At 33.9% G+C, this 11597-nt stretch overlaps 2 protein-coding genes across 2 annotated transcripts in view; both read right to left on the reverse strand.

The window, feature by feature from the left end:
- Positions 1 to 3503, reverse strand: part of LOC112903960 (sorbin and SH3 domain-containing protein 1-like) — a gene marked incomplete in the record, with an annotated part of 10876 nt that extends 7373 nt beyond the window's left edge. The window contains 4 exon segments of the mRNA XM_025978197.1: positions 1968 to 2140; positions 2208 to 2254; positions 2943 to 3014; positions 3466 to 3503. Coding sequence (XP_025833982.1) covers positions 1968 to 2140; positions 2208 to 2254; positions 2943 to 3014; positions 3466 to 3483 — 310 coding nt within the window.
- Positions 3504 to 6557: 3054 nt separating this feature from the next.
- LOC108738564 overlaps positions 6558 to 11597 on the reverse strand; it is a 26879-nt gene continuing 21839 nt past the window's right edge. Inside the window, exons 8-13 of the mRNA XM_025978212.1 lie at positions 8288 to 8490; positions 8046 to 8226; positions 7881 to 7985; positions 7683 to 7816; positions 7543 to 7612; positions 6558 to 6583 (exon numbers count right to left, since the gene is read on the reverse strand). Of these exons, the coding sequence (XP_025833997.1) occupies positions 6558 to 6583; positions 7543 to 7612; positions 7683 to 7816; positions 7881 to 7985; positions 8046 to 8226; positions 8288 to 8490 (719 nt within the window). The remainder of the gene's footprint in view (positions 6584 to 7542; positions 7613 to 7682; positions 7817 to 7880; positions 7986 to 8045; positions 8227 to 8287; positions 8491 to 11597) is intronic.

Raw genomic sequence — 11597 nt, forward strand, 5'->3', positions numbered from 1 at the left:
CGTGCTGTCAAACCTACACTAGCAAGGAGATCGGGCTGAAACTATAGCTACAAGCTATCCAAGGATGGTACTATAGAATGTCACCTCAAGGTAGGCCTAGTGGCGTCATCTCTTGGTTAGGCCGGAAACTTATCAATCCACCCTCGTATATAATATACGAGTATACAATCTGCATGCAGCATTTGATCTTGTCAATCTCGTTTCTCATTTGTTACATGTAGTAGGTATTTGTTTTACTATTTCATTTCTCCTACACTCTACTGTTGTCGTTTGCTTGCTTGGAAATTATTTTTAAACTATCCGTAATGTGTATCCATTACTAGATTTACGTATATCCGTTTTTATGGGCCGTTTCTAATCCGAAATTTACGTAATATTGTAACTCTCGACAGAATTATTATTAATACATCAAGAGAGATTGATATACCTTTATATCTGTCAGTATCGGTAAGATATAGACCGTATTCTATTGACGTGATTATGAGATTAAAGTCATCGATTCCGATTAAAATTGCCTCATTTATTGTTCAATTGTTTAGTTCAGTTGTTGAAAAACTTACGTCATAAAAAGTGTTGGAAACAAAATTTTAAGTATCTACTTCGTTAGTATCTGCATTTATGTTGTTGTTTAATTATTTAAATCAGAAAAAATCTTCCACGGCGGTTCTATCGACGACGATTGAACCTTCAAAACCAAAATTAAACCATTAAAAATAAGATAATCTTTAATTCGCCAAGAGATTTACATCAGGGGTTCTTTGTTTTCGACCTAATGTAGGAGATTCAAAAGCGACTGGCCGAAATTCTTTTCGTTCGACAATGGGACTGGAACCGGCACTTTTGGGCGTCCAAATGGGCGGCGGAGGTGGAACATTACTTTGGGGTTCACCGCTTGTAGGAATATCTTCGGTCCTAATAGGTGACGTTCTTTTACCAGGTGCCCAAACACCTGTGAACCAGACCGATGGAATAAATACGTTAATCAAATTGATTCCATAATATTAGGATTATTTACAACCATGTAGTATGTACAGAAGCAAAAGTTAGAGGGTTGTTAATACAAAAATAAATGAGTTTCTATGTTNGTTCTTTTACCAGGTGCCCAAACACCTGTGAACCAGACCGATGGAATAAATACGTTAATCAAATTGATTCCATAATATTAGGATTATTTACAACCATGTAGTATGTACAGAAGCAAAAGTTAGAGGGTTGTTAATACAAAAATAAATGAGTTTCTATGTTTGTTTATTTGTTACCATTTCACACATTAACTACTCAATCGATTACCATGAAATTTTGTACAAATATTGTCGAGGGTACAGAAAAGGACATAGGGTATATTTTATCCAGAAAAACCATACTGTTCCCGGGGGATAGAAACATTAGTTTTGTATAATCTTTAACACATATTTAGAACGATTGAGTTTGCGTGACCCTGTATGCAGTTGGTGCAGCCAATTAAAAATTTGCCAATCATGATCTTCAAGAAGCTTAAAATTAATTAAGATTACGAGAAATATGGGTTTATGTAACGGAGAACTGTTAATACGAACCTACCTTCTGATGTTTTTTAGATTGTTTCTCGAAGCAATTTTCAGTTATCGACAAGTATAATTTTAGAAAATTAATGAAATAATAAACATAAAAGAGTTAAGTACTACACGCAACTCGAATTTAAATTCTTCCATCTCATAAATGAGTTAGTGTGAAGGTTATTTCAAAACAGATGACGGGAGTATTTCGCTAATTTTAGCATCTCTCTTCCGTTTTGCTTCGGAAGACGAGATGTTCCCACCATTGAAGGTTTTCATTTCAAAAGAAAACCAATAAATAACCGATATCACAGTTATTATTAACATACAGGTGCAAAAAAAAAAGACTAACGAGGAATCTGTTAGTTTTAAAAGTTTTGAANTATTATTGTACATTTGATTTGTTTAAACAGATTTAGTTATTACACTTACCCTTAGGTCTTTCGGGTGCCGGTTTTCGTAATCCGTGGAGGGGTACATCGCCGCCCTTTTGTATTGTCTTGTAGGCCTCTTTTTGTTCTTTCGGACTTAAATGGTGGACGGCGTCCTCCCTTCTTCTGAACACCAGCGTCGAATCCGAATCATAGCCGGTTTCTTTGAGCGCCCTGTGTTGGAAAACAAAACGCGAAAATGTACCAAACAACAATTGCCAAAAAGACATATGAAACTCACTGGCTCAGGTGTCCTTTGGTAGGAATGTGCTTCTGTTGTTCTAAATGCTGTCGATAATGGACAAAACGTAAATTAGAACAAATTTGTTCACGAAACATTAGGCATATATTAGAAAAACGGTCCATGCCCATTCAAAAAGACAAAAGAAAACATTAATCGACCATGCTTGAAACTGAATGATTTTCGTATAGCGATCAAATCAATAAACAAAATAAAATCACACAAAAAAATTGATAGGTAGGTACTTGTTTTGCAAACAATTCAATTGTTATTTCCTTAAAGAGTAATAAGTATTTCGTCAACAATTTATTGAAATAACAAGGCCCAGACGTGGATTCGAACACATTAGTTCGCATCAGCACGCCATGGTCAATATCGATAAAACTGTCCCGTAAAGGCAAATTGGTATAATTCCAAGTTATGGAAGTGTATCGCAATTTTGCATTTTTACGTCTTAGTCCTCAGGACCAAAACATATTTAAAAAAAAAACCCACTGATGGCATGCACTGAATTAGGGGATGTGCCTGGTATTCTTGGAATGTGCAAATTCATTTAGTTGTGTGTAAAAAATAAGTAAAAAAAATTAAAATTGTGCAAAAAAAAGAGAAGCAACAATAACAACAACGTTAGACAGGTACAATTGGTATTATTTATAGATAGTAATATTGGAGATAGATAAGTTTTTTAACGTTTCGTGCCACTTGACAAATACATCATCATGCGACTTAGCTTACACTGAAATAAGTTGGGCAGAAAGACGAATGTCGTCTAGTTCGATTCCCTAGGGAACAATGTTGGTCCAGCCACTGTGTGTAACAAATATCCCGATGCTTTGTTAGTTACTAAATTGACAAACTACCCGCACAAACAATCAACCAATCAACCAAAACAAAAGCAAAGGCGAAATCAACGCTTTTCTTTTTTTTTTTTTAAAACAAAAAGTAATCAATTTTGTTTTTTATGGCGCCAAGAAAGTTTTTAGAAGCTTTTGATTATTTTGAATTAAAAAAAAAACGTTGAATAATATCACCAAAATAAGCAAAACCAAAACACATTTTCATTTAGAATCCCGTCTGATTTATTATGCCGTTTTAATAAATAATTTAACGCAATTTCTTTCAGAAACCATAAATGGCCTAACTAATATGATGATTTTTTTTGTGCTGTAATAAATCAGACAAAATTTCGTCTGTTGAAAGCAACAAAACTTAAAATCGTAAAATCGTGAACTGAAAAATTAAAGAAAAATGCTCGTACCCCATCAAATATTTCCATGACTTCATCCCACCACTAAAATAGAAGCAATACCAAATAAGTAAAACTGTGAAAGGTCGTTTATAAAATATAAAAGGAAAAAGGGAAACTTTAGGTACATGAAGCAACATTTCAGAAACAAAAAGCAACAATTGAAAGAAGAAAAATCACTTTAGTGGAAATTTGTCATTCGATATGAAAGGATTATCCGTAATTATTGTGGAAATGAATTAGAGGGGATGTCATTTTGAATACAATTTCAATATTTTTCTCTAAAAGCTCCTTGAGGGTTACCTCCTTTAATAATTTGTGCAATAATCTCAATTATATTAGATTACTTGGCATATAATATAATACGTACTCTTTTTTAAATTCGCACGATACGCAGATGAACAAACAGTAACGCTGCTGTAATGATCGACTCGCAATTAATTGCTATATCAGGCCGGTAAAGAATTAGCGATGAGAAGCTGATTGTGATTGGTGATGTAATCTGGCTGATTGTAAACCAGGAAGTATTTCATAACTCGATCAGTTGCAACAAAAGAAAATTTTCTTTACACATGGTGTAAAAACCGAGTTAAACAAAAACAAAAACAAAACGAAACAGTTGCTTCAAAGATCAAAAACAATTGATCGTTATCGTTACAGTATGGACAGATACTGTATTGTTTATTTNGTTTTGTATAATCTTTAACACATATTTAGAACGATTGAGTTTGCGTGACCCTGTATGCAGTTGGTGCAGCCAATTAAAAATTTGCCAATCATGATCTTCAAGAAGCTTAAAATTAATTAAGATTACGAGAAATATGGGTTTATGTAACGGAGAACTGTTAATACGAACCTACCTTCTGATGTTTTTTAGATTGTTTCTCGAAGCAATTTTCAGTTATCGACAAGTATAATTTTAGAAAATTAATGAAATAATAAACATAAAAGAGTTAAGTACTACACGCAACTCGAATTTAAATTCTTCCATCTCATAAATGAGTTAGTGTGAAGGTTATTTCAAAACAGATGACGGGAGTATTTCGCTAATTTTAGCATCTCTCTCTTCCGTTTTGCTTCGGAAGACGAGATGTTCCCACCATTGAAGGTTTTCATTTCAAAAGAAAACCAATAAATAACCGATATCACAGTTATTATTAACATACAGGTGCAAAAAAAAAAGACTAACGAGGAATCTGTTAGTTTTAAAAGTTTTGAAAGTAGTAGATAAATTTTCAGAAATACGTATGTAGGTACTATATAATATATACAATCTGCATGCAGCATTTGATCTTGTCAATCTCGTTTCTCATTTGTTACATGTAGTAGGTATTTGTTTTACTATTTCATTTCTCCTACACTCTACTGTTGTCGTTTGCTTGCTTGGAAATTATTTTTAAACTATCCGTAATGTGTATCCATTACTAGATTTACGTATATCCGTTTTTATGGGCCGTTTCTAATCCGAAATTTACGTAATATTGTAACTCTCGACAGAATTATTATTAATACATCAAGAGAGATTGATATACCTTTATATCTGTCAGTATCGGTAAGATATAGACCGTATTCTATTGACGTGATTATGAGATTAAAGTCATCGATTCCGATTAAAATTGCCTCATTTATTGTTCAATTGTTTAGTTCAGTTGTTGAAAAACTTACGTCATAAAAAGTGTTGGAAACAAAATTTTAAGTATCTACTTCGTTAGTATCTGCATTTATGTTGTTGTTTAGGTTTAAACTGTTCTATTTTCCATACAGTTTCCGTTGGCAGTGCGGTAGACAATTAAAAGTCGCGTTTTGTAACTTTGAATACTGAAATAAAATCCAGGTGTATCTCCCGATTTAATAAGCGTCTTAACGGGCATAAAAATACGGATTTATTAATATACCTGAATTCGAGCATAATATATGACAACCTACCGTACCATAAATATAACTTTTAAAGACATCACAGCGTCCAAAATTAGACGGCTAAATTTAAAAAAGCCAGGAAATAAGTCAAATAAATCCTTTCACCAATCCAAATCGGAATCTAAATAGACATAAGCCGTTTGCAGAAATGTATTTGACGACAAGCAAAACAGCATCCGCGCCTATGTCAAAATGTAAAACTTTGAAAGCAAAAGTTTTAATTTTCTACACAAAAAATGCCATTTATATTTTCTTATTATGTTTTGTCAAGCAATATATTTTAATTAGCTCAAAATGGACAAAACCTTTTTAAATTTCGTTAATAATTGATCCCTAAGATACCTTTAGATATAATATTTCCTTACTATACCAATTGGTTATAAACAAATGAATACCTAAATTAGAATCCTAAATCGCCCTTTCACCCCTACATATTAATTTTCTTGTCCAAACGATTAAAAACTGTATGCCAGAAGCCCAAAACAACAACAATTTCGTATACTTCACAGATTAATTACTTTTTCAAACGTTTAATTACCTGATGAAGGGGCGGTAGCTTTGAAGGTGGGTGCGGGAGTGATCATCGTGTTATTGGAAAAGAAACAGGTCCGTACATTGAAACGAAAAGAAAAACAAAAGACGACGGCTACAGCAGCGACGTCGTTAGAAAGTGACAAAACGGCGCACAGCGTCGCGACGCACGTCAAACTCTTACTGGCACACCGATGCGGGTCAGACACAAGACCGACGCTCCTGCACGGCGCCCACCGAACCCTTGCCAAATGACCTACCACCGGCAAACGACGCCGACGACTGTCGTCGTGACGGCATATTTTACCATCATCTTACTAACTAACTATCCATAACCCTTAAGTAATGACGAAACTGTATAAATATCGTCACCTTTAGTTAATTTAACCTTAATTTTCCCAAATCTTATTTTTATTCGTTTAAGAATATGTTTCGCCATAATTTTCACTCTAAATTAATTTTTAATTGGTAATATACATTACAGCAGCCTCTTTATTCATGATTGACACATTTCTAACAACGTGTCCGATGGTCAATTTGCACTTGGACATTAACAATCTAGAGCCTAATAGGCCAAGGAAACTGTACGCACATGTGTTTATTAAGATTTATAAATAAATTGTTTCATCGCAAGCAAAGTCCGGAAAATGCGTGAGCTAGATTTCTAATGGCGGAAACTCATCTAAAATTACCCATTTAATTAAACCCAATGATTACTTGTAAAAGATATTCAAATTATAGAAAACGTCACAACCAATTTGTTTATAATATAATAAGGGAGAAAGTGTCTTGCCTAGAACCAAAACGATACAACTAATCACGTTCACTGGACGACAACAAATAAAGTTGGTAGAAAAACAAAAGGAGTAGGAATAAAAACAGATGCAATTGAAAGATAAACTATGAAATGACAAATGAAAATCAGAACACCAGAAAAGACAAAAGCAACAGAAGAAATAAGAACAGAAACAAAAAATAGTAACTTTGAGTTTTGTTTGTAGTTTGAATAGAGATAATGGCATTCTTATTAGGTTTTGGTAATGTTAAACAAAATTTGCCATCATCGGTTTTAAATTTTCTAATTTCCCGTAGGAATTGTCCGAATACGAACCCGATCGATTCCCGTATTATGAAGCTAAACCCATTTCCGGTCATTTAATGCCGACAGAGCAGAGACTAAAATGGGTCAGCACTACAAAGAAAACTTATTTTACAGAACTTTCCACACAATTTCCGTTTCATAAAGGCAAGAACCAAGAAGTAAAAGGCTACGTATTCAAACCCCAACAGATATTTTTTTTTCTGAATTCGATATTCGACTTTAGTTTAGACAATGGTACATTCCGAAAGCGACTAATTAACCGGCAACAAATATTGTACAGAGTGACGTAAAAATTAGCCCATTAAGTTAAATTTAGCGTCAATGTCGGCAATTGGGAATGCTATGTTTAAACATTCGAATGTATTATTCGCAAAACGATTGCCTATCGATGCCAAACAAAATAAAAATCATTCTAATTGGCTACCTACTCAATTTACATATATCATCATCATAAGGTCGTCAGTCCTAAGACTGATTGGACACGCACCTCCACTCTTTCCTATCATGAGCTAATCTTCGCATTTCCTTAAGACTAGAACAAGCTANTTTTTTATGGATTGTGTCATACATCCTTTTGTACCATCTGTGCTGATTACCGTCTTTAACTTCCTATAATAAAAAAAAAAACGATCGAATTTTTATTTCGAATTATTATTTTCCAAAACTTATTTCGCCATACCGATCGTAGTGTTATTGGTATTCCTTCTTTAGTCGTGGGACCAATTCCCTCGTATTTTCTTTGACCAAGGTCTGCCATTTTTCTTGGGGCTTCCCCTTCCGATTCGCTGGTATATTCGTTTTTGATTTGGTACACTACAAAACATAAAATTTTTAATAAAGTCTTTGCTACTTTTTTGATAATACGAAAACAACTCACAAACTTCTCCAGGTTTCACCAAAGGTGGTTTATCATCTTTGGGCCTTCTTAAGGTATTGTCATCGGGGTAGTTTATGTAGACTGGACCTTTAGGAATTTGACCCTCTAAAGAACAAAACATTCATGGAACTTTTAAACATAAACATATATTTCGAGTTATTTTACCTCTAGCCTTTTGTAACAAGGTGATGGTTGGATTTTGATATCTGGGCAATCGCGAGCCGGAAAAGTCCGTAGATTTGCTCCGTGGTATTTTACTATCAGAAATAGAAAATGTACCACCACATGTACTATTATTTAAATCAGAAAAAATCTTCCACGGCGGTTCTATCGACGACGATTGAACCTTCAAAACCAAAATTAAACCATTAAAAAAAAGATAATCTTTAATTCGCCAAGAGATTTACATCAGGGGTTCTTTGTTTTCGACCTAATGTAGGAGATTCAAAAGCGACTGGCCGAAATTCTTTTCGTTCGACAATGGGACTGGAACCGGCACTTTTGGGCGTCCAAATGGGCGGCGGAGGTGGAACATTACTTTGAGGTTCACCGCTTGTAGGAATATCTTCGGTCCTAATAGGTGATGTTCTTTTACCAGGTGCCCAAACACCTGTGAACCAGACCGATGGAATAAATACGTTAATCAAATTGATTCCATAATATTAGGATTATTTACAACCATGTAGTATGTACAGAAGCAAAAGTTAGAGGGTTGTTAATACAAAAATAAATGAGTTTCTATGTTTGTTTATTTGTTACCATTTCACACATTAACTACTCAATCGATTACCATGAAATTTTGTACAAATATTGTCGAGGGTACAGAAAAGGACATAGGGTATATTTTATCCAGAAAAACCATACTGTTCCCGGGGGATAGAAACATTAGTTTTGTATAATCTTTAACACATATTTAGAACGATTGAGTTTGCGTGACCCTGTATGCAGTTGGTGCAGCCAATTAAAAATTTGCCAATCATGATCTTCAAGAAGCTTAAAATTAATTAAGATTACGAGAAATATGGGTTTATGTAACGGAGAACTGTTAATACGAACCTACCTTCTGATGTTTTTTAGATTGTTTCTCGAAGCAATTTTCAGTTATCGACAAGTATAATTTTAGAAAATTAATGAAATAATAAACATAAAAGAGTTAAGTACTACACGCAACTCGAATTTAAATTCTTCCATCTCATAAATGAGTTAGTGTGAAGGTTATTTCAAAACAGATGACGGGAGTATTTCGCTAATTTTAGCATCTCTCTTCCGTTTTGCTTCGGAAGACGAGATGTTCCCACCATTGAAGGTTTTCATTTCAAAAGAAAACCAATAAATAACCGATATCACAGTTATTATTAACATACAGGTGCAAAAAAAAAAGACTAACGAGGAATCTGTTAGTTTTAAAAGTTTTGAAAATAGTAGATAAATTTTCAGAAATACGTATGTAGGTACTATATAATATATACAATCTGCATGCAGCATTTGATCTTGTCAATCTCGTTTCTCATTTGTTACATGTAGTAGGTATTTGTTTTACTATTTCATTTCTCCTACACTCTACTGTTGTCGTTTGCTTGCTTGGAAATTATTTTTAAACTATCCGTAATGTGTATCCATTACTAGATTTACGTATATCCGTTTTTATGGGCCGTTTCTAATCCGAAATTTACGTAATATTGTAACTCTCGACAGAATTATTATTAATACGTCAAGAGAGATTGATATACCTTTATATCTGTCAGTATCGGTAAGATATAGACCGTATTCTATTGACGTGATTATGAGATTAAAGTCATCGATTCCGATTAAAATTGCCTCATTTATTGTTCAATTGTTTAGTTCAGTTGTTGAAAAACTTACGTCATAAAAAGTGTTGGAAACAAAATTTTAAGTATCTACTTCGTTAGTATCTGCATTTATGTTGTTGTTTAGGTTTAAACTGTTCTATTTTCCATACAGTTTCCGTTGGCAGTGCGGTAGACAATTAAAAGTCGCGTTTTGTAACTTTGAATACTGAAATAAAATCCAGGTGTATCTCCCGATTTAATAAGCGTCTTAACGGGCATAAAAATACGGATTTATTAATATACCTGAATTCGAGCATAATATATGACAACCTACCGTACCATAAATATAACTTTTAAAGACATCACAGCGTCCAAAATTAGACGGCTAAATTTAAAAAAGCCAGGAAATAAGTCAAATAAATCCTTTCACCAATCCAAATCGGAATCTAAATAGACATAAGCCGTTTGCAGAAATGTATTTGACGACAGGCAAAACAGCACCCGCGCCTATGTCACAATGTAAAACTTTGAAAGCAAAAGTTATAATTTTCCACACAAAAAATGCCAATTATAAAAATCTTTTCTTTTTTCTTATTATGTTTTGTCAAGCAGTATATTTTAATTAGCTCAAAATGGACAAAACGTTATCAAATTTCGTTAATATTTTATCCCCAAGGTACCTTTAGATAATATTTTCTTCCTATAGATACCAATTGGTTATAAACAAATGAATACCTAAATTAGAATCCTAAATCGTCCTTTGATCCCTACATATTAATTTTCCCGTTCAAACGATTAAAAACTGTATGCTAGAAGCCCAAAACAACAACAATTTCGTACACTTCAGAGATTAATTACTTTTTCAAACGTTTAATTACCTGATGAAGGGGCGGTAGCTTTGAAGGTGGGTGCGGGTGTGATCATCGTGTTATTGGAAAAGAAACAGGTCCGTACATTGAAACGAAAAGAAAAACAAAAGACGACGGCTACAGCAGCGACGTCGTTAGAAAGTGACAAAACGGCGCACAGCGTCGCGACGCACGTCAAACTCTTACTGGCACACCGATGCGGGTCAGACACAAGACCGACGCTCCTGCACGGCGCCCACCGAACCCTTGCCAAATGACCTACCACCGGCAAACGACGCCGACGACTGTCGTCGTGACGGCATATTTTACCATCATGCATACTAACTATGCAGAACCCTTAATTAATGACGAAACTGTAGATATATTGTCAACAATAGTTAATTTTCCCAAATCTTATTTTTTATTCGTTTAAGAATATGTTTCGCCATAATTTTCACTCTAAATTAATTTTTAATTGGTCATATACATTACAGCAGCCTCTTTATTCATGATTGACACATTTCTAACAACGTGTCCGATGGTCAATTTGCACTTGGACATTAACAATCTAGTGCCTAATAGGCCAAGGAAACTGTACGCACATGTGTTTATTAAGATTTATAAATAAATTGTTTCATCGCAAGCAAAGTCCGGAAAATACGTGAGCTAGATTTCTAATGGCGGAAACTCATCTAAAATTACCCATTTAATTAAACCCAATGATTACATGTAAAAGATATTCAAATTGTAGAAAACGACACAAATAATTTGTTTATAAAATAATAAGGGAGAAAGTGTCTTGTCTAGAATCAAAACGGTATAAGAAATCACTGGACACGACAAAGAAGCATCAACAACAAATAACAGAAGTTGGTAGAAAAACAAAAGGAATAGGAATAAAAACAAAAGAAATAGAAAGATAAACTATGAAATGACAAATGAAAATCAGAACACCAGAAAAGACAAAAGCAACAGAAGAAATAAGAACAGAAACAAAAAATAGTAACTTTGAGTTTTGTTTGTAGTTTGAATAGAGATAATGGCATTCTTATTAGGTTTTGGTAATGTTAAACAAAATT

Source organism: Agrilus planipennis, unplaced genomic scaffold (genome assembly GCF_000699045.2).
Source record: "Agrilus planipennis isolate EAB-ADULT unplaced genomic scaffold, Apla_2.0 scaffold154, whole genome shotgun sequence".
NCBI classification, from domain to species: Eukaryota; Metazoa; Arthropoda; class Insecta; order Coleoptera; family Buprestidae; genus Agrilus; species Agrilus planipennis.